Here is a 27,251-nt window from a genome sequence, read left to right as displayed (position 1 = left end):
AAAATAGTGTAACAAGCCCAACTGAGACTGAACCCAGTACAATCAAGTGGCCTCGTGTTCCCTGTACATGTGCTTTGTGTGTATTTCGCACAAATTCAGCAATGCTTTCCTCTATGAAGAAGCCTCCTCTTTGCTGTGAAGACAAGTCCACCGACTCAACAGATCAAGCAAGCTCACACTCATTCTGCCCCACTGCCAACTAAGTTTTCACCTGCCCACTGGAGTACAATGGGTTATGCAGGGAGAAGGATCCCATAGCCTCCCTGGGAAGGGATCCATTTAAGCTTTTTGCAGTTTTGAATGGTCAGAAGCTGCACCATGCCCTGCACATCTCGCATACTGCATCACAGTACTATTTCTTACCCCATTTGCTAGAGGAAGTTACCTTATCCTTCTCAAAGTATTCCTTGTCCCAAACTCATCTCCATATTCTCTGTAGGTTATCAGCAATGTAACTGCAGAAAGCTTATCCAATACTCAGTTATAACTCCAGAAGAGGAGCTGCTGGGCTTCTTCCACCTGGTGTCCAAGGGCTGACACCACCTACCTTCTTCAGAGAGATTGTTCTCTTTGGTCTCCTGGTCCATCTGGCGGCACCAGCCTTCTAACCGCTCTGTTTCCGCCTGCAGCAGCTTCAGAAACCAGTATCCATCCCGCCGGCAGGCTCCTGGCTGTGTGGGTTCTGATGGTGAGGTGGAGGACGTCTCGAGCCAGGGGTCAGGAGGAGGGAGAGAGGAAGGCTCCAGGGCTGGGTCATTGTTTTCTCCATAGGAGAGGTTTCTCTTAATCTGTGAGGGCTTGGCTGGTTGCCTGGTAGTGGCATCACCACCAACGGAGTTGTTGTGTTGGGGGCACTCAGCGAGGCTTCTCTCAGATGATTTACAGCTAGAGTTATTAGGTTCCTGTGTGTCAGAGTCTGTGTCCTGTTTGGTGGACATGCTGCGAGAGTGGCTGTTTCTAGAGAGATCAAAACCAAACATTAAAGAGCAGAACTCACCCTGGCTGGCCTCACACACACACTGACAGTGAAACGCACTTGTTTATTATGCCTGCAGCTGGGCCTCACCCTGCCCACCCTGCCCCTCCTCACACACAAACACACACCACACATTCAGACAGACAAAATTATAAGGTTGCCTGCTTACTGCAATAGGCATTCAGCTGAGAGGACTGACGCACATCTGTAATTACATCGTGTACTTTCATTTGAAATTTCAAACTCCCATTGATTTGGCTGTTTACGGAACAAGTGCTGTGTGCTGCGGAGGAAGAGCTCTCCATGGGCCCCCATTCAACACCACTCATATTGGAACAAAGAAGGGGAGAAGGTCGAAGCAAAAGTGGGGGGAGCACAATTGAAAAGAAGGGAAACTACAAAAGCTTGCGCCTTTCACTTACCGCCACTCGTCCTCTACCTGTACCCCGATGGACTGGAATTTGGTGGCTGGTGGAGGAGGCTCCTCTTTTGCCACTGGCTGAAGGCAGTCAACCTTATTGAACAAGAAAAATACAGACAAAAACAGACACAAGAACTTGCTGCTGGAATTCACATTAGTAGACCAGGAGTGCTGCACACACACACAGAGCATGCTGACACCACACACCAACTGGAGGGGTCTCTAAGGAGAGGCACAAGGCTACTGCTCAGGTTGGCCTCCACTTGAGCATCAGTCCTGCTAGGTACCTGCTCTAAAGCCCTCAGCTCTGCCACCCACTGCTGTTTGCTCAGCTGTGGCACACTGGGTATGGGCCAACTGTATGGGTATCTGACATGGGCAAAGGCCAAGAGACTCAAGAGAGGTCAGTGATATGATTGAGACTGACAGCAAAGCCCAGCTTCCTCTGTCCCAGAGACTGACACCCTTCACAGCTCTGGATAAGAGGATTAGAAGGGTTTAAGAAGGAAACCCAGGCTGTGGGGCAGGTGTTTGGGGAACCAGCTCAGAAAAGGAAGGGGACAGGAAGGCAGCCAGCCTCTCCAATGCAAGTTCTCTTGCCTTGCTGCCCTTTCAGCATGTATTTTGCCTCACTAGCCCTGCAGAAAAGCCTTCGCTAGCGCATGTACCCAACTGACTAGCTAGCCTTATTGTAAAGCCAATGGAGAACTTGTTCAGCATAAACACATGTGGTGGCTCAAAGCCCAGAACCCGCATTTGGATTTGCCCAAGTGCTCACAGCAGCCACCTGTAACTGGGAAATCTGTCCACAGGAAGAGTGGACAATCGCAGATGACGGAAGTTTGTTGACTAAAGCATAGATTTACTCAGTGGGTTCTCATTTGACTATATGATCAACAGCTCATTTCCATTGATTTCCACGGTTAAATGCTTCCAACAAGCAGCAACCTGTTGGGAATTGAGCAGCAAGGAATTGTTCTCTCCTGCCTGCAGTTCTGGGACCATTCTGCACTGCAGCAGCCCATGTTACATGGATGTCAAGTAGAAGGGGCCACCTCTCAGAAGAGTTGTCCCTAGAACAGTGACGGACAAGGAGCAGATTGATGTTAAGTACAGAGCACAGGTGTAGAAGCAGCAAAACGCCTCTTTAGAGGGACTCACCCAGTTAACAGAGTCCCACTGCCTTATGAAACATTTTATATGAAAAGAACTTAGTTCTTTCTGGTCTGTCATGGAAAGCTTCTATTGTATTTCACCCCAGGAACACAGGAAGTTAGTTTGACAAGGCAGTTAGTTTCTGTCACTACTCTGAGTTCAGCTGCACACCTGGTCACACAAAATGCACACGCTAAATGGATGGGTTAAGGACATTCCTTAGGACAAAGGAAAACAAACTATTCCATACTTGTATTCCTATAGACGACAGCTTTCTTTTGGGGATATTCTCCACTTTAGGCTCTTCGCTGGTCAGAGTCCCTTTGTCACTTTTCAAAGTTGCATTTTTCTGAGGTAACTCAGGAGTGTCTCTGGCTGGAGTCACAACGCTCCCCCTCGTCACACTGGGTGTCCTGGTGCTGTCCAAGCTGTCTGAGGAATTGCTGAGGCCTGACTGGCTGGTCACCTCGCTCTTGTGGTCCTGGCTGTCCAGGTAGGTGTCCTGCGCCGATTCAGTGCTGCTCTGCACAGTGACAGAGATGAACGGCTTTGATGTGGTCCGCGGTGGGACAGGAGGTGGAGTCTTTTTATATGCCACTAGGCATGATGAACCTGCAGGAATGGAGGTAGGGAGAACAGAGAGTGCAAAAGACAGATTGGGGAGAGAAAAAGAGAGATACAGCAAGAGAGAAAGAAAAAGCAGGTCAGTCACAACATCCAAGAGGAGCCTCCAAGCAGAAGCTGGAGGCAGAAATGCAGAAACAGCCTACAGCCAGCAGCTCACACTGGTAACCCAAACCAAAGCATAAGGGGAAGCAGAAGGCAGAGCCAGAGCTAGCTTGCAAAAGAAGTTAAAAGGAAAACCATGATGTGTGAAAGGCTGGAAATGGAGAAAAGGAATAGAAAAGCCTCCTAAGAATGCTACAGAGTTTGGCAGGTGTAAGCCTCCACAGTGGGGAAATTTTCTTTGGCTAAACCCTATGTTTTAGTGTCCTAACACAGCCAAGTGTCTCAGCTCTTTGTCCCATCAGTTGACAAGTTTCAGTGTCTGGAGCAGGGTGGTGGTTTTTCCTACAAAAATGGAAAGAAGCCATAAAGTTTGTTAGATGCTGATGGAACAAATGGTTGTGAAATACCTTAAAGCCCTGCTGCTATGCATTAAAGGAAAATATGCTGGCATTCCAAGTGAACAGCCACTGAGCACCCCATGGACGAGCAGTGCCCACAGTCACTGTACCAGGGCTCTCTCAATGACTCTCTCTCATTGCCATAGCTATGGCAACTTCTAAGCCAAGTCTTAAGCCCTGTCTTGTATGGTGCAGTGCAGAAACAGCCTGAACAGAGCAACCCTTGATAAGCCATGGCTACACCACCAAAACAGAGAACACTCAAGCTGCTGCATTGCCTTACCGTACCAGAGGGCCATTATCTACAAGCAAGAGTCACACAAATTGTCAGTGGGGAAAACATACCCCTACAATTAAATACCTTGTCTCCCAGTCCACACAGCCTCTGTTCTTCCCCACGGAGAGCACTTGGAATGCCAGCTGCCCGTGGTCCCCCCACCTAACAGCAAGCCTCTGTGACACCATGGCACCCAGAACCCAGGTGCTGGAGGGGTGCCGTGGTGGTGCTGGCGTGTTTAACAGGAGCACAGCTCAGATTTCCCAGCTGCTGTTTACATCCCCAGCACTGTAATTGGGGAAAGGAAATCAATTGCTGTCTGATATTGAACACTGCAGCCAGGCAAAACAAGGGGAGGGCAGCACATGAGCACAGAAAGGCAGCAGTTTCCTGGGGACAATCAGTGGTGTTCAGGGTTGATCAGCTAGATCCAAATTCATCCTTCCACATACCAACAGACAGTATGAATAGTGTTTGAGCTGCTCTATATACAGAGGGAAACTGCAGCATTCCTGCCTTGTTCCTGTGGACCCCTTTATGCCATCCAGCTCAGCTGAAGAGCATCACATTTTAATAGCAGGAAATTAAGAGTACCAACAAAAAAAAATAATGGCTCCTGTTAATGTACGTGTGGTCAAAGGGTTGACTATGGAAACCGTAAAACCAAGTTTGTGGCTACAAGAAACACTGCAATTGAAACAAAGATCGTAAGCCTTAAAGAACCGGGGATGCTTTGATTAGTGCAATTGCAAATTAACCCCACTGAAGCCCTCTGCAGTCGTAAACCAGAGACTTTTGACTGCGCAGCAAACCCAGAAGCCACATCTTACAATGGGTTTCAAAAGCAAAAGTCAGAGTAAGCTCACCTAGAGCACTCTGCCCTTCTCCCTCAACACAACTCTGACCTAAGTTTCAGTGTTTCTCCTATCTGTGGGAAAAGACAAGGTATTGAGGCAGCCAAGAGCATCCCGGTATTCCTGTTAGGACAGAGGTGCTCCTGGACCATCAGAGCAGGCAGTGTGCCCTCATGGCTCAGAGGTCAAACCCACCAGTGTGGAGTGTTCCAGTTGCTGACTTATCCCCTCCAAAGGGCTACAGCTCAATAGGGCATGGATCTGCTCTGGAGCTGCTGCAGGTCATAGGCTATTATATTTTAAAATCAGCTTGTGCTATGATGTGGAACACAACCCACACGGGCACTGGAGCAGGTACACACCTTATTCCACAGCACCATCAGCTAAGTTCACTTGTGAACATCAGCCACACTCCACAAAGGTGCAGAACAGCAAGAAAATGGGGAAGTTTCACTTAAGCTTTCAGCTTTGCAGCACTAGACTCTTCCAGCTCATAGGATCTTCTAAGGCTTATTTAAGCAAGCTGTCAGAATTCACGGCTGTGCTGGGGATGATTGATTTTTGGGGCAGGGATGTCTGTTTATAGTCTTCCTTGCATAATTACTTTCAGAAAGCAGCATGCTTCCACATTAGCATCTTGCACAGCTGCTCTCCAGGGCTGAGGCAATACTCACTGATGCAGCCCCAGCAGAGGAGCTGTGTTTCAGTGTTAGCCTGGAGAGCTCTCCTGACCCCTGGGCATGCTGTGATCCTCTCCCTCTGCTTCCCAAGAGCCAGGCATTTGCTTCTTGAAAGCCTAAACGTAGGAGTCATAAAAGAATATTAAATCAAGTGTCACCTTAGGAGGCCCCTGTTCAAACACCACCAGACTGTGCTGACCTCACTGCCTGCCAGCACTGCCAAGATCAGAGCCAAAGTATTTGGGTTTAGATTTAAATATCATAATTGCCCTCAAGTGTGTGTCTAGCATGAAGTGCCCAGTTATTCTGTTGCTGTTGCTGACTCAGTAGAGCCTGGGGATATTTCTAATCATTCCAGTGACTTCAAGGACCTATTCAAGCCATCCTTCTTCTGGTTAAATTACCTCAAAGGCTCCAAGCCATAGTCAGTTGTGACGGCGAGTCAGGCTGCCCTCAAACATGTTAGCAGGACTCAGACTGCTGTCACTTCCCTGCATCCCTCCTTTCTCCCTAGGAAGAGCTGAAGAAATGACATTTCCTCATGCATAAAGCAACGTGCTCTGAAATAGTCTCTCCTATTACAAGACAACCTCATTTGTCAAGTGAAATAACCCAGTAATCTTGCAGCAAGTGAGAACCACCATCATTGGCATTATCCCCTCAGAGATTTTGGGCCCATGCCTTTGGGCCCATGTTTACCCCAGGGTCTCATGGAAGGAGGTGCATTTAGAGCAGCTTTCAGTAGCAAAGGGAACTGGAACAGCCACATTCCAAGCAGCCTGACCTCTGATTTTCATCAACTCGAAGAACACTTCAAGGCTGAAATTATACCATATCATGGAATGTTTTATTTGTAGAGTCCAAGTAAGTGATCCACAGTTACAGTTATTACTGAAGACAATACAGAAACTCATTGGTTTTTATGAGTTCACAGCAATCACTTCCAACCTTATTTTTCCACTAAAGCAAGTTTCTAGCCTTCATAGCCACTGCCAAACAGATAAGCCTCCTCAAACCTGTATTTCATAGAATCACAGAATAGTTAGGGTTGGAAAGGACCTTAAGATCATCCAGTTCCAACCCCCCTGCTATGGGCAGGGACACCTCACACTAAGCCATGCCACCCAAGGCTCTGTCCAACCTGGCCTTGAGCACCGCCAGGGATGGAGCATTCACAACCTCCCTGGGCAACCCATTCCAGTGCCTCACCACCCTTACAGTAAAGAATTTCTTCCTTATATCCAATCTAAACTTCCCCTGTTTCAGTTTGAACCCGTTACCCCTTGTCCTGTCACTACAGTCCCTAGTGAAGAGGCCCTCCCCAGCATCCCTATAGCCCCTGTTCAGATACTGGAAGGCTGCTATGAGGTCTCCATGCAGCCTTCTCTTCTCCAGGCTGAACAGCCCCAACTTTCTCAGCCTGTCTTCATACAGGAGGTGCTCCAGTCCCCTGATCATCCTCGTGGCCCTCCTCTGGACTTGTTCCAACAGTTCCATGTCCTTTTTATGTTGAGGACACCAGAACTGCACACAATGCTCCAAGTGAGGTCTCACGAGAGCAGAGTAGAGGGGCAGGATCACCTCCTTCGACCTGCTGGTCACGCTCCTTTTGATGCAGCCATAGTTGGCCTATTTAGAAGCTGTCTGAGCATTCTGCAGATTGAAGGTCAATACCTGCACTAGAGGCACAGATGAGAAACCTACCTGAATTTTGTTAGTCAAGAAATAACTATTTCCATCCAGACAAAGGTGGGAATCCCTGTGAAGATGCCACCTCCTGCTCTGAAAGGATTAATGTCTTTAGAGCACCAAAGCAATTTTAGAAGTAGTCTTACACTGCTTAAACAAAACCACGCTCCTGGAAAGCCACGTTACATGGCTGCTTCATTTCAAGAGACTGTTCATGGAAATGCTATAAATATCCACTCCCTCAGTGCCTTCCCTTCATAAATCTTAGTAGCACTCATCTTTGAAAAGGAACAAATCTCACCTTGATAGTACATAGAGACAAAGAGGTGCCCAACAGGGAAATATGTTACTAAGCTGGGGACAGACTGTGGACCCTCCTGCCACAGTCCTTACTCCACTAAGCTCCAGCCTACACCAGCACCATCCCAGAGTGAGCAGCTCATCCACCTTACAGCCCAATGTGTGCACTGCCTCCACAGAGACCTACAAGAGCAGCCAGCCCAGCAAAACCCTTCTGAAGCTCTCTGATAACCAGGAGGAACATTTTAGCACTTCACCAGCTCCCCACAACCCTCAGCTCTGCTTACTGTACCTGCTGTTTGCTTATAATCACAGAGCTGAAAAGCATAGCCTGGCTTGTGTATAAGTCACACAGAGCATGGTCCAGGTGCTCCTCCCAAGCACCACCACTATTTGTGTTCTCTGGTCACCCATGACCGAGATGCCTTTAGGGTGAACTGCGGCATTAACTAACAGCATTGAGTAACTGTGCTGGGTGGACTGCACAGGGCAGGCAAGGGCAGCAGCGCTCTGCCGCTCAGGACTTCTCATTAGAGACCCGTATCTGTACACTGGGTGTGAGCAGAAACCTTTCACCAGTGAAGGAAAACCTGAGTATTGGGATCTCTTCACATGAGGGACTTTGTATTTTACAATGTACCAGAAGTTTGAGCTTCTTGGAGATGCTCTGATTTGTAATTCAAAGCAATGTTTGAGCAGAGAAATTGTAAGTACTTATACACTGAAAACTATTACACTGGGAAGGCCACTTGGAGAAGGTCACAAATTTAAGAGGCATCAGATGCTACCACCCAAGAATGCTGTGGTTTATCTTGCACTGCTGGCATTCTGATTTGGTCATCTCCCCCTTGCAGCACAGATTCAGCCTTACAGTAAGGACCCAACAGATAGGACAGACACCACCAGCCACAGCCACTCCCAAACCCATCTGCAGCAACTATTACTGGGGCTTCTATTTGTATCTGAAGAGACACTGAATTTCTCCCCGCCCTGTCCAAAGCCATTTTCAGCACAGGTTTTAAAGCACATTGGAGGCAACTCCACCCCGCTCCACAGCTGCGCATCCAGCAAGCTGTCCATCTGTCCTGTGGGACTCAGGCAGGGCTCCAGTCCAGCACGGTGCTGTTAAGGAAGCATTCCCTTCTGCTCCCTGCCCAAGATGTTAATTCATTTGCAAGAACCGAGACCCCCACAAGCAACCATCTCACCTCAAGAAGTCACTGGGAGGAAAAAAGCCATGAGTGTGGTCCCAGGAGAAGCAGAATTGCAGCTCTGAGGGTGGGGGTGCCTGATCCCCAGTGACAGGGCCCCCACCAGCCTCTCACCTACGAGCTCACTGCACGTTTACTGGTGGCACACACAGTTTTCCACAAAGGAGATGAAGGGAATGGCCCATCAGTTCAGCGTGCTGTTGCTCTGTACTGGGAATCAGGCTGTGCTTATTCCCTCAACACCCTCACTAATGAGGGCTAACACTCAATGAGCTTAATACACCAAGAGATGTGAAGCAGCACAGCTAAAGGGACCCAAGCCCACAGAGCACTGTGTGCACCATAGTGCCCAGTCTCTGCACTCTTCTAATGCCAATTTCTCTGCAAGTTTTACTTAGGATACTGGCAGCATATATACATGAATTTAGGACTTAAGTAGGAACCAGACATGAATTAGCCAGTGCCACCAGCTCACAGGAGGCTTTCCTTCTCCCTGCCCCACCAAGGGAAGTTAATTAACCTGCTGTCCCTCTGCAAAGTGGCAAACTGCATGGACCAGGGTTAGGTGTTTAGAGGAGACACTCATATAAAGAATGACTGAGAATCCTTCACTTACCCACTTCTACAGCCACCTTTAAGTGCACCGAGGGTATTAGCGTTAATCTTCAAAGTGTTTCGGAAAGCTAGTGTAATTAGACAGCTCTTACTAGTTTTTCTCCAAGCTAGCAGTTTCCAGAATATCCTGCAGAAGTGAGTTCCACCAGCTCATTATGCACTGCAGGAAATATCCTTCCCATTTGCCATCACTTTCTGTAACACCACATCACTCAGAGGACGGCATGTGCAGATGCTTTAAACTCGCTTCTGTCACTGCAGAAGTCCAGGGAATCTAAGCACACCTCCACAAAGTCACACCCAGTCGAAACCATATGGCTAGAAACCATGGAGCCCCACTTGGTAAACCAAGCCTCTTCTTGTCTATGTCAAAGCTCAGCAGCTTGAGCTTGCTATTTTAGGGATACGCTGACCACTAAAGCACAAGATCAAGTCATTACCAAGCACTTGCTCATGTATCAAAGGAGACGCATTGCAAGCTTTCAACGTACAGGATGGAAGCTGCATCTTGAGCACAAAGTGCAACAACCCAACTGCTTGCCCTTTCAGAAAGGGGAATTTGTCCATTAGGCAGGGTACAAACAGCACAGTTATGCTGCAGTACTTCCCCACATACCTTCCTTTCAGCCCAGGAACCATCCTCTAAGGCCACCAGAAACCCATCTCACTTTTTGTCCAGTACCCTTCTACAGCTGTAGGAACACAAAGAGCTCCAGTACTGCAGAACTACACCTAAAGCTTTTGGGCATCTGAGGCCACTGACATGAGTTTGGGTCTGTGGTGCTTGGGGAACAGCAGGAAGTTTCTGCAGAAACTGCACGGTTGCTGAGGCAATGTTGGCATGTTCCCACCAACAGACACTCATGGAAGCAGCATGGATGAGTTACCATTACTTAAGTGAACCATTTAAACACTGCTCACAGAAGAGCTGGCCAAGAGGGTGCTGAAAACACTGATGGCAGCCAGCAGCTTGTCAACACAGACTGTGATAACAGGAACAGGCCTGCACTGGTGTCAGCAATAGCCTAGTTCCCCCAGTATAAGTGGGGCTCCTAAGGGACTGCTTCATCCCCAAGAACAGAAGCTGCAGTGATTCCTTAGCCTACCCTAGATCATCTAGAAATTGCCACCATTGCTGCTGAAGAACTTCAGGATAAGAATTGATTTCTCCATCACTTCATTCAGCATCAAGATTTTTATCATAGTTTCCAGTTACTGCATCCCAAATTTTACCTGATCCAGACAGGGAATTGCTGGCATCTGCTATTCCCACTCTCTCCCAGGACGATATCCCAGCTGTTTGAGGCATCAGCGATGCCACCAGGCGCAGCAGAGGTGGTTTTGCCAGAACATTATGAAAAACCCTCTCCACACCCAGATGACGAGAAATTCTTTGTAAGCTAAAAACAAACCCCACCCTGTACCCACAGGGCCAGAGAAGCACATGTGTCAGCAGATGAGGAGACAATGCAACGCGGCCTCAGCGCAAGGAAGATGGGGAAAGCAGCAGGCTGAACAGATATCTTCCCATGCTCATCCAGCCTAGAAGAACCTAACCCTTAGCCAAAACTGTCTTTCCACTTGGACGTTTGCTGTCAGGCAGCCAGCACCCAGGATTTACATCTTCAAAGCTACAATGAGGAGGTTTTAATAGTCAGATCCAATTGAAGCTATTTCCTTCCTTAAGTATGTACAAACCAAGATGTGGCAACATTATGCTAAAGCTGAAGAATCAAAGTCAAAATTGCTGGGAAATGGCTGTTGGCTGAGGCACAAGCTTTGCATGTTAGAGAAAGCTGTTCCATATTCACAGTTTAACATGGCATTAGTTACAAGATTAAAAAGTATCACATGAACCAACACAGAAAAGGCTAGAGCAGGTTGCTCCCTCCTTTCCTTCATTAGCATTACATTTGAGACAGTGGTTAGTGCTGCACCAACCAGAACAGGCAGCACTGCAAACCTCCCATTGATCTGAAGAGGCAAGGCAAGTCCTTAGAGCTGGAGCAGGCAATTAAGCAAATATTCCAACCTTCTAATCCTTTTGGGTAGGGTACTAGGAAGCTTTTGAAAGCAGAGCTGTTATCATTGCTTGGATTTCTGAATGCTCCCAGATGAACGAACCTATGGGTATCACAAAGCCGAGCTGACTTTCTCACTAGCTAAGCACAGAGGTATGCAAAGAGCAGTGTATGTCCCCAGTGATGCTGAGCACACTGTTCTCCCACAGGCCAAGAGCGCTCAGCTCTGATTTCTTAAGAATTTGAAACATCACAAGCACTTGCAGAACAATAGTCCCTTCTGCCATCCTCCAAAGGGAGGGGGTATCCGGAATAAACCCAGCACTTTCTGGAATACTTCATTTCAGGAATCAAGCATGCCAGCTGACAAAGGAGCTACTGTCCAGGCTCCAGCTCTGAAATGAAAGAGCACAACAAATCCCAAGTGGGAACTGAGTCTTCTCCAAGCACATCTGAGGCACTTATATCTGTGACCTAAATAGCTTCAAGCTACCAACGAGTCATCATCTTTACAACTGGGTTTGCTTTTACTGGAGGCTCCAAAACACCAAGTTCCTGGTTCTCAGTACTGAAGTCTCTGTAATCTTTAAAGTGCAGAGCCCAAACCACCACTTTTCAGCCACAAATATGGGTAGCAGAAGGTCTGGATTCATGTGCGCAGTACCTGTTCACCCACACCCATGTTCATCTGGTCCTCCAGCTTGCAGAACCTGCCATAAAGGTACTCTGAAGATCTAAGACTATTAACTAGAAAAGGGACACAAGGGAGAGGCTGGGGAAGAGCCCCACCACATCTATTTAACAGACTTAGTTTATAGGCAGCAAAATGCAAGGCACTGTCTCAGTTATGCTGTTCTCATGCCATTTGGTCTGCCACAGCACCCTCAGGACCTGTCCTGCTGTTTGGAATTCAGGATCTGGCACAATGAATCCCTGGCCTTCCAAGGAGCGTTAACAGTAAAACCCAGTCTCCACCAAAAGCATTAAATGCCACTGCAGCATCCCCTGCTGCTTTCAGGAACCTGGCTCAACTGCAGAACAAACTACTTTCCTGCCTTGAAAACTTGTGCCAGAAGACTTCCTGGCTTCATTTCTCACCTTGCTTATTTATTCCTGTTTCCAAAGGAGTGATCTCTCCCTTCGCTCCTTTCAACTTCCCAGTTGTACATAGCTCCAGCTACAAAAGAAACATCACCCAAACCAAACTTGGAGATCCTAGAGCTGTTCTGCAGGATATTCCAAGAAGCTTCCTCCCAGGACTCCACCTGGAAACACTAAATACAACAAGCAGGTGAAGCACTGATATTAGAGGTTAGTGTGACAGGGTGCGAAGGAGGAAGCAACCACTGACTTAGAGTGGCTTGAGGAAAGTGATGAGAATGATCTTGAGACAGACTGGTTTGAAGTTACTCCAGCAAGAGACAGGTTAGCAGGAGTGAACTCCTTGCTGAAACACAGTCACCTTCCTGAGTGCTGGATGGGCCTTCAGGAGAGACTGCTAAAGACACACCACCCCAGCTATTCTTTATCCAGATAGCTGTAAATGTATGGCATGAGCAGGATTTCCACACTGGCTTGTTTAGCCTTGAAAGAAGCCCATCCACGATCTTTATTTTCCTGCTCATCTTCAGCTTCCTCTCCTGGCACATCCAACAGTTTCTCAGGGCTGTCACAGGCATTTGCACTCAAACAGGCAGTGCAAAAATCAGTTGATTACAAAGCCCCTGCTTCAAACAAGCACAGAATCCTTCTGTCAGTTATGGAGTAACCTAAACTGTACCTAAACTGGTGCCATGGATAAAACACAGGATCTGCTGGACTCAGTTTGACAGAAAACATCAGGCATGTACCAAAACTAATGTCACAGCTACACTGGGACAAGTCCTGCTTCTCATACCAGAAGCTTACTAAAGCTAAAGTTCTGTAAAGCAAATTATAGAGCTTTTTGCTAGAGGTCCCCAGAGTCACAACCCTACCAAACACGTACCAGTCCTCTGGAGAATACAATCAGAGGTTTCAGCAAGCAGGTGATGGGACTGTTGCTGATCATGTCCATATCCATCTCTTTCCTTTTGCCACAGCCCCTGCCTACAGTCTGAGCATTCAGGCAGCTGACAGAGCACAGAGGCTGAAGACAACTCTAAATCGTACAAGCCCAGAAGTTCTACCTGCAAGGGCTGGATGGAGCCAACAAGCTGAAACTGTTCCTTGCAGAGACTTCACACAACCAAAGACAAAATGGGTTTGAACAGAACCAGCTCAGACATTCCAAATAGCTCCTGGGAGCAAGGAGCCACCTCGCAGAAGTGCCTGGAGGTGGCCTGACCTTGCTCCCACACAGACACTAGGGTTATCATCTCAGTGATAAATCCCACCTCTATGTTCCTTTGGAAATCCAAACCAGACACTCTGAAGATCACCCAAGCCTGGAGTTATTTCTCCTGTTGGCCATCTCCCCATACTTGGCCAGGGAACAATTTTAAGCTTGAAACACAACTGCATTCAAGTAGCCACTCCTTGTCCCTCCAGTTCTCCAACACCAAGACTGGCTGTAGGATGAAATTCATAGTAACAGCAGCTTACCCTTCCAAATGAAATGCTGATCTTTGGGTGCAGTGCTTTCCAGGGCAGTCACCAACTCAGCCTTTGCCATGTTTAGCTCAAAGGGATTGCTGAGGACATAGCTGCGCTGGCTACCCAGCATAGACTGGCACCATGTCAGCTGCTCAGGGGTGAGTCCAGCAAGTGCTTTCACCTTATGTGGCCTTACAAAACCAGAACCACCAGACAAAAATAAAACTGTGATTACAGAGATGCAAATCTAGAGCAGCACTTAATTTGTGGGGCACAGGAAGTTCGGGGTCAAGGAGAGCTTATGCAGCAGCAGGTCTCTAAGCGTCTGCTCCAGGGGTTCATTTGCCAGAAGGATTCTCCATCAGTCAGAGGAAGATTATGGCAAAGATACACCAGGAAGCAGCACCTCCAAGGGAGGGACACAACTGGGATGGAGACTGCTCTGTCCTCAGCACTTCAGTCTGAACCACAGACCTGCCCCAAGCACAGACCCTCAGCACATACACACCTCAGTGGTCCCAGCATCACCTGTAAGAGCACAGCTCAGGGTCATTCCTGATATCTATGACACCCAGACTGGGAAAGGAGCCAATCCAATCCCTTCTATGTCTTCCTGGAAAGCACTTTCAAGACAACACACAGGCTGTACATGTACCAGAGCCACACTTTCACAGGAAGACTTACCCAGTCAAGTTTCTTGGGTCTCAGCCATTCCAAAGAGTTAAGACAAAAGTACTAGATACTGACTGAAGATACTTCATAATCATAGGAAGCAACAACACACCACAAAGGTCCATCCCTCAGAAGAAAGCTGCTCAGAAATCTCAGGCAGGGTTCAGATGAAGGTCAGTGGACAAGGATGACTGTACCAGGAATCTCCTCTGTGCAGCTGCTAGCAGCCAAGCAGGAGAAACGCTGTGAACCTGCTGTCAGCAAGAAAATGATCCAGCAGGGAAAAGTGCTGTCAAGAAGCTAAAAGAAGAGGGTGTTGAAACTGCTCCCATTGCACAGGTTAATGGAGACCTCGAGTGCACACTGCAAGAATTAGCTTTCCTCCTCAATATATCTAAAGAGGAGACTGTGTTCTCAGCTCTGTCTCTACATGACAGCAAAAGTCTCCTTTATGCCCGAACAGCCTTTCAAAGGCCAAAGCCAACCAGAAGAGCTTTTGAAAACAAATTAACAGTCCTGTGGCAAGGGAAGAGGTGGGACAACACCAAGTACATGCATTTAATTTTCAAGTGTCTGATTTCTATTGTCATCTAATCGCATGAACCTGGGGAAGAGCTGGAAGCTCTCCTGCTTGCTCCAGCTAGCACTGTGTGTTAACCCCCAGTCAGAGGGGCTGATACATTCCAGCCTTGCAGCAACCCACTTACAGAGCTGTGTGGGGACCATTCCCCCATCACTGACTATGGAGCTCCTGCTCTACCTGCTCTGGTGAGGATCTGAGCACCAGCTGAATGAGGATCATCCTCTTGCTGACTTCCAGGGAGACAAGCAAAGAGTGCCTCGGACAGCCCTTCCTACACAAGTACTGTTCCCCATGTGCTAGGGCTAGCATCTTCAGCATGGTCATCACACCAAGAATGAATCCAATCTTCAGACAGAGATGTAAAGCTGCTCTGTTACTGTCCCAGACATACAGAAGACCCAGGATGCCTATGAAATGCCAGCAGACAGACAAACTTCATACCAACCAAAGTCCTGAGATGGTGAAAACAACTTTGCATTAAAGCAATGATAGGAAGAAGAGTTCAACCCCTTTTCAGCAAGAGATTCAGTTCTTCCATTTCTCTAGCTGTAACCAAGATGCAGATACAGCTGAGGAAACAAACAGAAACAAGTTATTTTGGATACTGTTTTGTAAACAGATGCACAGCCAGTTATCTAACCATGGGAACATGAGTGTGAGCAGGCTCTGAGAGGGAGCACAACACTCACAGGTTATTTAGCGGCAAGCTTTGAGCAGCTTGCATCATCTCCATCAGTAAATTTCCATGAGTCTGCAACATCAGCAGCTTATGCTGCAAGACACCTGGAAGAATTCAAGTGTCATCTCCCTTGGGTACCATGGGATGGTTCCCTCTGACTTCAGCTACTAACAGTCACAACCACGAGGACAGTTAAGAGGAGGTATTGCTACAGCTAACTTAATTACATTAAGTGACAAGAGATCTGACTCAACTGCTATAGAGCCTGGTGCAAGCTACTCCCTGTAGCAGGGATGCCTTATCCTTGGGGAAAGGGTGTAACAACACAAGTGAGTCACTTCACACAGAGCAGGCCATCACTTTGACATAATTTATGCCAGGACAGCCTATTGATTTCAGGATGATCTGTCTGCCCTGGCAGGCTTCATACCAGGGAGACATTTACTCTGGGTGGGTTAAAAAGCTGCATATAGCTTGCTCAGGCACCAAAAAGCATGAAAACAATGAACTGAGCAACATGAAAGGTAGGGTCTTCTGCACAAGTTAACATCGCAAGTGTCAGTGTGTATGAGACAGAAGACCATGATTGGCACCTGTGATATCAAAGGACACACTGAACATAGAAGCACAATATTAGATGTGCAGCACAACAGAGAATATGAACTCAGCCACACTGTGACCACATTGCTCAGTGTGACACGAGTGTTACAAGAGAGCCAAGGGACAGCAGCAGAGTGCAGAGCTGGGAGCAGAGAAAGCAGTGCTACAGAGGCAGGCCAGAGCCAAAGCCCTTTCCTGCCACCTCCCTCTTACAGTGATTCCTAATTCCCCACCACACTGTGCTGAGCAGCCCGAAACTCCAGTTATTGCCCAAGACCACACACTGGGTGGTCACACAGACACTCAGAGACACACAACTTCAGGGAGTTGTCAAGAATGCATTGGGAAGTTCAGAATCACCATCTAAACTACAACCCTTCAGTTTACTGTCTGAAAGACTTCAGCCCCATCTTTCTCGTTGCTCACTTCTGCAGTGATCCTGAAGTAGGAGCATGATTTAATGTTAACAGAGTTTGATTTTGCACCATCACTGGAAGCCTCTCACTACCACACTGCTACTTTTTTCACCAGCAAGTTACATTCTAGGATGTTCTGTCCTTTGCCTGTCCAGCCAGATTGCAGCAGTAGCCCTCCTTGTCATGCATGAAGCACTCTGAACACAGGGGAAAGCACAAGAACATTTAAAGCTAGAGATAGGTTCCAATAAGCAAATGATCTTGAAGTTCCCAAGTCCAGGATGTTATCAGAGAATGCACTCGGGAATGTAAGGCAAGAACTGCCTTATGGTTTAATTCAGCAGCCCCTGCCTGAGGCTTTGGTTCTTGCATATTAGATGCAAAAAGTTTCAAAACATTAAAGTTTTGTCACTTCTTTTAGATTTCACATACACAATGTACATCCTCTGTGCATCAGTATCAGAACAGTCATTAGTTTCTATTAGTTATGTTTGTGTGAGAGCAGTAGAGTGCAAAGAGCAATGGCAAAGAATAATAATTGCATCTGAAACTTGACAGCTATCAGTGTGGTTGTGGTAGGTGTAAGTCAGACTCCATCCCACCATGTTCCGCTGTCATTTTGAGTGTTCAGCCCCTCAACAGAGAGGGAGGTTGTTCATTTGTCTGTTTGAAGGTGCCAGGGAAAAAGACAACAAACTGAACTGAACCCAAGAGCAAAACAAAAGGTACAACCTGAAACTGCAGGGACATTACACTTTAAAAAACCCCAAACAACTAAGCGTAAGCCTCCCTACATCGAGACAACTCATTGTCCCCCTTCCATCCTTCTTCCTGCTAGTGAGTGCTGCAGACACCTCTGTGCAGCCTGACAAGGTGCGCAACAAGCACTTGCTGCCTCTCAAGGCAAAAAATACAACCACAAACTCCAGACACAAACAGTTTAGCAACTGCATTCTAAGGAGCATGTGCAGACCTGCAATCACAGCACTTGAACTTAGTCATTTCCAGGATCTCTGGGAACAGTGGTCCTGGCACCCAACAGGCTACCAAGTACCAATTCAGATGTGTTATTAAGCAACCTGTTTTCTGGCAGTGTTTAGCAATACCAGGAAAATTCCCTAATCAGACACTCCTTACTAAGGAAATTCACTCATTTTATCAATGAGACTTCACCATCAAGCCAGCTAAGAAATTTATTCCTAAATCTCATCTATAATGATTCTATAAGAGGAAAAATGAACTCTAGTTTTTAGATACTGGAACATGCTGAAACTGTGGAGACCAGACTTCCCATATGTACAAGTTCCCTGCAGAACATGCAAAGTTCCCCCTTTGGCAGATACCGCTGGACTATTTCTTTCCTCCATCTGTGATTGTAGCTGTGTAAAAACCCCAGCTCTGATCTTTACCACTTAGAGATGCAGGAAAACAGCAACCAAAGCATCAGCCCACAGAGCTGAGAGCTGCAGCGCTTGGTTCACAGCAAGAGACGCTCCACTAGCAGCCTACTGACCCTGCTCACTGGACCTTGATGCATTACACAAGACAAACTCCAAGACTACACAGCCAGAAGCAGCCACACTCAATCAAGAGCAGTGCCAAGGCTGGCGTGCATCAGCTGCAGTATGGATGAACAGGCTCAGAGAACCTCAGTATAACAGGCCAACTGAACAGCATCCACTGTCCCTTCAAGTTAGAAAGGCTGCTAGTAGCTAGAAGCCAGCTGCATGGAGAAAGCAGACAATACATGAGCACAGGTCTGTCCTTGTCACAGCACAGCATGAATATGTTCTCTTAAACCAGCACAGACCTGTTCATGAAAGATTAAGCACAAGTGGTGGCTCCTGGGGACACTGCAGGAGGTCACACTGCCTCTGTGGCCAGGTGTGCAGGTTTGCAAACCCACTTACTAGCTGTTCACAAGCTGCTTGTAATCCTGCAAACAGGATTAAGGACCAGTTTTAACACTGTTGAACTGACAGTTCGGCTTTCAGCACGAGGAGTTGGTCTGGCAGTGTTATCCAGCTATGCTTCCCTTCCATCTTTAAAGTTTCTCACTGTCGTCCAAACCACAGTGCAGCAAGTCTGCCCAAAATATGCAAATACCACTGACACAGCAGTGATTCACATCCTCAAAGTGTGTCACTACTGGCTGCACAAGGAGAGCTTTAAGACTGAAAGCCAAGTGCCACCCTTGTCCACTTTGTGTTTCCCCTGCATGGGACAACGCATCAGTAAGCAGTGCTCCATGTGAGCACGCAGAGCCTAGGCAAGCACAGACCTTGGCTCATCAATGTATCTTCCTTCTGCTGAGGTGTTAGGAAACAAAGGACAAGACTTAAAGAGCAAATTTTAGTTTAAAGCAAACAGCAGGACTCTCATCTTTTGCCACTTACTGACCAGCAGTTATCAAGAGGTAAAGACACACCAAGAAGGAAGTCCTACTCTTGTCATTCTGAAGCATAGCAGCTTAGCCTGATGGGAACCTGAGGCTCTCACACATTAAGTAACTTCACTTTTAGTCATTTACTTAAGAGCATCTGCTCTGTAAGTTTGCTTTGGACACAAATCTGTACTTTGTTAACCTCCATCTCTGGTCTGCAGGAGCTCTGTTTCCCTTTGAGCAAGCATACATGGTCACTGCTGCTACAGGATCAGGCAGCTCTAGTTTCAAAGTCTTTATCAGAGATCACACAAACCAAAGTGATTTTCATCTCCAGGTGCTGGCTTGCAGGATGCACTCTGTTGACTTACAATCTGAACAAGCACTTGGTGTCACAAGCACTTGCTGCTGAAAGAACACCTGAAACTCCAGTGCTGGAAAGATGCCCAGGCAAACTTACAACAATTTTCCCACCTTATCTTTCAGGCAGGAATGCCACTTCCCTTAATATCTCAGATCTGTTTTGCAGGCTTACCCTTAAGTGCCCACTTGCTCTTCCCTGGCAAGTTGGATGCTGTCCACCATCCTATAGGTGACCATCTTCTACAAAGGTATCTTTTAAAACTGGTTTGAATGACAGGTACCTGCCCTTATGCCTAAATTTCAGAGAACTCAGGAGAAGAGCACATTCATTTGCAAGACACTAGGTTTGCTGTTTCTCTTCCCATCCTCAAGCACTCGGCCTACCTTGGCTAGCACCTCCGTGTTTTGTTCTGCAAGTGCATCATTACAGATGCCAACCAAGCCAGACTGAGGGACTCAAGAAACCTACAAGGACTGCAGGAAGGAACCTGGCAGTGAAGATCATATGGTGGTCAGATTATCTGATGTGCACTTGGCATTCAAGCCTGCCAAAAGTCATCACTGGCAGAAGAATAGAGCAACTGAGAATATCAGACCATGGACTCATCCTCAGAATTGCCCCCAGTTAACCCCCCCAGGGCACAAGCAAGTTTAGGGGATAAGGAATTCCATGCAGAGCCTTTTTGTGAAAGAATAAGCCATTTCACAGCAACTTGCTCATGTAATAAAGGAATTTGTTGGAGTTAACAATGTTTAGACTAGCCCACAAGTCGAAGGCTTGTCTCAGAAGGACTAGTTTCCTTCTAGGAAGCAATCTATTCATAGCCTTTAATGGAAACTCTCAAATACTTTGCAATTAGCTGATTTGCTGTAGTAAGGGAAGCTTCGTTTTACCCTTCCCATAGATAAGGTAGTTTTCTACACACACCGAAAACCGAAAGCATGCTAAAAATATACCTAAGCTTACAAACCATGCATCATTTATAGATGAGCTTTTAACTCTTCCTGAATGAAATCTGCATCCCAACTAATAAATATCCTAAATAATTTCAATCTTAGACCTTTCTGCATTCATTTTCTCCTCTATAGTAACTCCAGTGCTAGAAGTCTTAAGAGTCAGGTAGCCTTGGTGTGGGTTGCCTGTAGCAATCAGTGACCAGTGTTAGGAGAGAACTAAAACATTTCCCACCCTGTACAGCTTTTAACCAATGCTGGTTATAAAGCAGGGTTAGCATCTTTGCCCAGACAGGTAGCTAATTTAAGATCAACAGCACTACAAATAAACACAATTCAAATGCAATTGGTCTTTTAGTCACATTTGCTCCCTAAGCAGGACAATTATCAAAGGTTCTAAGGGAACAAAGTGAGACACATTTTGTCTCCATGCTATGAGCTGATCTAGCCTTTCATCTTAAAAGCCCAGCAGTTCCCAAGATAAATTAGGAAGAGGAGTCTGTCAGCAGAACTGCTGAAAACCAGTTTTGATCCTTGCAGGAAAACAGCCAGGAATTTCTCTCACCCTGAAAAAGTCAGCTTGTTTCAGCTTCCGTATTCCATGACATTTTATCTCTTTTGTCTGAATACAAGGCTGCCTAAAACAAGGAAGGCACAAGGGAGAAGATGTACTATTGTGCTTGCCAAGCAAGTGCCAGCCCTGATAGATTACACTCAGAGCAGCCCAAGCCAAAGCGTGCAGGTGCAGTGCACGAGGTTCCTGCTGAGCAGGGGGGGCAGCACCCAGCAGTGTGAGAGCTCCAGATACACCCCACAAACAGGGACAATTCAAATGCCTCCTCCCTAATATCAGACTAATACAGACAGAAGTGTTAAAGACTACATGCTTTGCTGTGATAGCTAAGACAAAGCCCCTTTACCAAAAGAGGCAAATTGGAAAGCATTAGCTACCTGCTTACTAAGCCGGGCACTGCAGAGCATCCTGCCTCCCATTAGTTAATATTTGAGCAGGCTGTTACAGCTCAAGACACGGCATCAAGCACGCTATGCCATACTCTCAAACAGACCCCATACAAGAAAACGGATAAAGCTGAGGACTAATGCATGGGAGAGACCCCATAGAGCAAAACACAAGTCTTTGTAGTGATGAGTTTCAGGAAACAGGCAGCAAATTCCCAGCATTTTAGCAAAGAGCAGAATTAAGCCAAGAAAGAAGCCCAGTTCTTTGCTATGTTACCATCTCCGAGCTCATACAAGTCAAATGCTGTTGACTTTCACGATCTCATCTCATAGCTCTCAGCAGCCCAGTTAACCCCATTATCTGTTTAATTATTCCCGCAGTGGAAACAACTGCCTCAGAAGTGTTGGAAAGGCAAGAGACCCCAAAGCATTCCTCAAGCTGCCACCCTGGTGACACATCAGCCTCTCTGACTGATGGCAGGGCTAGACAGACAGGCTCAGTACACCTGGTACTCAGCCACAGGAGCTGGAACCTGTCCTGGTGTGACTGGAATGCAGCCGAGTGGGTACTCGGGTTTGTAGCATCACAACTGGTTGTTAACAGGGCTCAAGTGAAGCAGCACAGCAATAACTGGAGACTTTGGGCTTCCTGCCATGTATTTATTTCAAGTAAGTGAGCTCAACAAGAGACAGGGCAGTGAAAGTAGTTTCAAGAAAGTGGTTATATTACACCTCTTCCATCATCACTTCTGAAGCAGCAGCCTTAAAATCACAGCTGTAATTCAGGCTCATTTAAAAGCTCTATACCCCTGAAACCTATTGTGCTCCCAGCTATTGATTACCAGGCTGGATGGGATGAGGAGAGTATCAGGAATTGCCTCCCAGCCACCTCTCAGCGATGCTGCAGCCTGTGACATCACGATCATCTCCATGGTGACAGAGTAACTCTGATTAATCCAAACAGGAGGAGGCCAATTAGAACAAGAAAGGTCTTTTGTGGTTGGAAGTGTAGTAATTGACAGAAATAAGAGAAGCCGTTGTAGAAGTACATCGTTCCACAATAAAAACCTTGCTTTTAAGTTTGCCAGGTGAGCCTAAAACCCCCAAAGCATGGCCAAGTATAAAAAGAATCCCTTCTAGCCTGGAAAACCCAGGATATCATTTGCTTCTTTCCCAGCACAGCTTGTTCTTTACCGCTGGGATCTAGCTAGATCATTTTTTTTCCCCTCTCACGACAAGTTCTCCTTTCCATTGTAGCCTGCCCACACGTTTAGGAGGCTTCTCAGCCCACCACACTCAAGTAAAGCTCCTAAGTGCCTTTCAGCTTGCTACAATTAGCATCACATGCATGTGTGGGGGGAAGAGACAAAAGAAACCAACCCAAGACCACTGATCCACAGTGACTCATGCCAGCTAACACTCCACCTTCAAAGATTATTAAACACACTCGGGATTTGAAATAGGTCATATGAACAAGATTTGGACCCTCTAGTTATCTAAGCCATGTTGTTTTCAACCTGCAAATCAATAACAGATATAGAGGAGCAGTCTCTGCTAATATAAGTTATATTGTTACCATGCTGCTGAGGACATATTAAGCCAAATCTGGCTCCCTGACTGATCTCCACCCTCCAGTGCCTGTTAGTCAGGAAGCACTTGCTGCAGTCCCAGAGCTGCTCTGTTCCTCTCTTACAATTCAATGGGAAAGAAAGGCATGTCACTCTTGACAGGGGAAACACAACAGAGGTCCCTAATACTGGGCATGCAGAGTCTGGGCAGTCATCAGGTTTTGTGATAAGGGGCACAGCTGGCTAAAACTCTAATTGAGCCAACTTGAAAAGAAGTGATGCTGAAAAGCATCACACCATGAGAACTCGCATAAAGCAGATGTAACAGGTACCCTCAGCTGTGGTAGCAGCAGCTCTCAGTCACAATCCAGCCCAGCAAGAGCCTTCATACACTACACATCTACAGGCTCCTACCTCAGCCTGCTCAATTATTTCACACACAACTGCAGGACTTGAGTTAAGGCATTAACAGTGACCAGGGTTATTGCCAGGATCCACCAAGCCATCCTGTGGCACGCTTCTGAGGAACGGGACACCAGGACTTCCTCAAATCACTACCACCAGATGCTCACATTCCCGCACACCTCCTTCTGCAGGACAGCACCCAAGCAGCTCTAGCTTTCACAAGCTACATTTCTACTCTGCAAATAGGCTTTAGCTCACTTTTCTTCAGTTCATTCTGGCCTGGTGTTCCTGGTACATGAGCTCATTCACCCAGAACCGCAATCACATCCACCTGCTGTCTGAACATACCATCACCCTTACCCGAAGCATGTTTTCTAACAGAGCAAGAGCTCAGAGAGAGCAGGAAACATGATTGTCTGTTTGAGCCAGGCCTTGCAGCACTAAGAAGAGACATCAGCTGCAAAAGGGAAAGAAACCTGAGGGAAGCAGAAATAACAACCCTGGCAATAACCAGCTTCTAAAGCTATTTTTAGAGCTGCCTCCTCCAGCACCCAAGATATTCAGAGCCCTGAAACAAATAAATCAAAGGTAAGCTCACAAATAGCAGTGCCAGAAGAAAGCAGACAGTGCTTCAAAGTTTACCGCTGTCACAACACCCACAGCTCAAATGGCTGGCCTCGTTCTGTCCTCTGATTTGAGGCAGCCTCATTAGTCTGATCTCTGCTCCATCACAGCAAGCTCATGGAACTTCATGAACCCCACTGGAGCTGTGTGCTGGGGAAGCTGTTGTAGAAAGTACAACTGCTCTGGGCCTGTGGTGGGACATCATCCACTGCTATCGGGGACTGGGCACAGCAGTTTGAAGAGGGGAAAAGCGAAGCACCTCATCCCTGCCTGTTAGAACTTGCTGTATTTAACACCCAAGGTACAGGCTGAGGAACGCACTCCTGCAGGCCTGGCAGCTCGTTGCCCCTCCAGCCCGGCCACCTCCCCAGGCACAGCGGGCCGAGCAGGAGGGGCCCGCTCCGGTTCCCTCTCCGCCGGTGTCACTCACCGGAGCAGCGCCCCCGCTCCACCGTGAGCGAGGCTGGAACGGCCCATGCGGGGCTCGAAGGGGCCCTCACCCGCACCGGCCGAGGCCGGCCGCGAGATCAGCGCAAGAGCCGCAGCACCGCCTCGGTCACCGCAGCGGCCCCGGCTCAGCGCTCCTGGCCCGGGGCCCAGGCGGCAGCGGGGCCCTGGAGCAGGAGCAGGTTCAAGACCCGGGCCCGGCCGCTTACCTCGCCCTACGGCCTGCTGCAAAGAGCGGCGGCCGCAAAGCGCGGGCGGCGTGAGCGGAGCGGCGCGGGCCGGGGCCTCGGGGGCCGCCGCCGCTCTGTGACCGAGCCGGGCCTGCTTCGGGACACAGGAGGGAGGAAGGGCAGGGCCGGGCACCGGGCAGGGCCAGCAGCGCGGCCGGGTCAACCACAGGCTTCCAGGGACGCGCTGTCACCGGTTCAAGCAGCCGTGACAAACCCCCTTCGAGGTCTCCTCACGCCGGTGCCGGGCATCCCCCACTGCACCCCGGGCCGCTCGGCATCGGGACGGCTCCTGCTCGCTGCCGCCCGCCCCGCAGCCCTCACACAACGTGCACTGCCTCCCTTCTCATAGGATCACAGACTGGTTTGTGTTGGAAGGGACCTTAAAGCTCATCCAGCTCCAACCCCTGCCACGGGCAGGGACACCTTCCACTAGAGCAGCTTGCTCCAAGCCCCTGTATCCAACCCGGCCTTGAACACTGCCAGGGATGGGGCAGCCACAGCTTCTCTTAACCTTGCGGACCAGGCAGTCCTGATGCCACACTGACCTTGTCCCCTGAAGCACTACGAAAACGGGTTAAAGCATCCCACAGCCAAAAGCCGGGGATGCCCCAGCTGCTGCCTGCAGTGAACAAGCAGATCAGGTGAAACAGACCTGCCACAGCCAAGCCATTCACTGAAAGCACACACAGCAGCATGCACACCCTGCACAGCTGACAGGGAACAACATCTGCACCAGCAGCTACACAGGCAACACAACTGAAGACATCCATAGAAGCTTTTTCTTTCCCTTCCACCACAGACCCGATTTCCCCCGATCAGCCTGATTCAGTGTTTGACTTAAGCATGAATGACTCCTGAGCGAGCAGGGCTGCAAGATCCTGCTTTGGCACCCTCCTCTTAGCAACCCAGAGCATTTTGCAGCACTCATCTCCAGTGAGCACGTTAACAGAGCAGCGATAAAAGCTAATGTGTGGTGTAATACCACTATTAGCAGCAGCAGCAGCCTCCAGAATGCCCTAGAAGATTGGAGGGTGACAGTGAGATGCGGACACTGGAGCCTGGTGCCAAGTGCAAAGGCCAGCAGCAGCAGCATCATGGCTGAGGGAACAGGCTGCATCCAGGATTCCCCTGCTCAAAGCCTTGTTCTTGTCACACTGCAAACTTCAGGTTCACTGAAACTCAGTGCTTTCAAAGCAAAGTAGCTACCTTGTCCAGGACCAGAGCTCAGGAGGTGCAATCACTGTCCAGCACTCTTATTTCCAAGGGATCAGAATAAGCACCTGCTCAGGCACTGGGGAAAGCTCTCCAACTCTATTCTACTAGTACCCACCTCCTCAAACCCACCTCCCTGGAAAGTCCCAGTCCATGCTGCACAAGGCTGGGCACTGCACCAGCTCTGCATCACCAGGGAGCTTGCTTTGCTCAGTAGCAGCGCTAAGGCGCCAGAATTCCCAGCCCAGGACTGCTGCTGGAGCAGCAGGTCAGACGAGAACACACTGGTCACCGTTCAACAGAGCGCACCAAAACCTGGAAAGGTTCCTGGACAGAAACGTCATGACTCAGAACCCCATGTTTGGGCCAAGCTGAGAGACAGAGAAAAGCCTCAGGGTTCAAACGAGGAAGAGAAGGCTTCCCGACAAAGCCATTGCTCAAGTGACCTTACAAGAGGCAAAGAGCAGTGCTGCAGCAGTGTGCTGGCTCACAAGCTGCCCCAACACACTGCTCTCCAGCAGCACAGCTCCTAACACAGGCCTTTAGCAGAGGGTCCAGGGACTCCCTTGGGGACAACTCCACAGTAGCCTTTGGCTCATTTTCTAGCTTCAGACACAGGTAACTGTTTTATGAACTGTCCTATGTAGGAGGCCTACAGAGGATTTAATATCCATGCTTTAACTTTCCAATTTTAGCTTTCAATTTAATGCAGCTGTAGATACACCCACCCTCACGTATCCACAGTTTTAGTCTTGAGCACAGCAAATTCCCTGCTGTGCCTCTTTCCAGTCAGATCCTCAACCACTCCCAGAATATAAGAAACAAGGAAAATAGGTTTTAGAAGTTGGACTACTCTTACAACAAGAACTTGCAATAAAAATTCCCTTTTATCAACACTTAAATACCTTTCAGCTTTCATCAAATATCTCCTTGCACTATGACAGCACCTCAGTAAAGGCATATACAACTTCTAATCTTTAATTCCAGCTCTGAAAGACTTGCACCACAAGTAAGAATCAGTAAGTAAGAACCTTTGAAACATTCACCACTCAAGTTTCTTGGCCAACTTCAAACTGGAGAGACAACACAGTTGCTTAAGCTTTGATCTCTTAGAACTAGGTTGAGAAGAAAAGATCATTACAGTGAAACCTGGATGTCTTAATGAAGAGCACCAAGTCAGATACACAAGACTGATGATCAGCGTGTCCTTGATGTAAATACTAGTGCAAGTGTTTAAAATGTATGCATCTTTACA

General features: G+C 47.9%; 1 protein-coding gene across 6 annotated transcripts in view; it reads right to left on the bottom strand.

Annotated features, from left to right (window-relative positions):
* The window catches only part of DLGAP4 (DLG associated protein 4), a gene marked incomplete at its 5' end in the record, with an annotated part of 51,976 nt that overhangs the window by 3,785 nt on the left and 20,940 nt on the right, over positions 1–27,251 (bottom strand). For 4 of the 6 annotated variants that reach the window (XM_080627564.1, XM_080627565.1, XM_080627563.1 and 1 more), the window contains 3 exons: positions 548–957; positions 1,399–1,490; positions 2,803–3,164. In XM_080627564.1, the coding sequence (XP_080483690.1) occupies positions 548–957; positions 1,399–1,490; positions 2,803–3,164 (864 nt within the window). Of the gene's footprint in view, positions 1–547; positions 1,003–1,398; positions 1,491–2,788; positions 3,165–27,251 lie in introns of all 6 variants that reach the window. The other 2 variants (XM_080627567.1, XM_080627568.1) reach the window with 1 other exon arrangement.

This window comes from Psittacula echo (assembly GCF_963264785.1).
Source record: "Psittacula echo genome assembly, chromosome: 12".
NCBI lineage: Eukaryota > Metazoa > Chordata > Aves > Psittaciformes > Psittacidae > Psittacula > Psittacula echo.
Note: the sequence above shows the minus strand (reverse complement) of the source record. Positions and strands in the feature narration are given on the sequence as shown.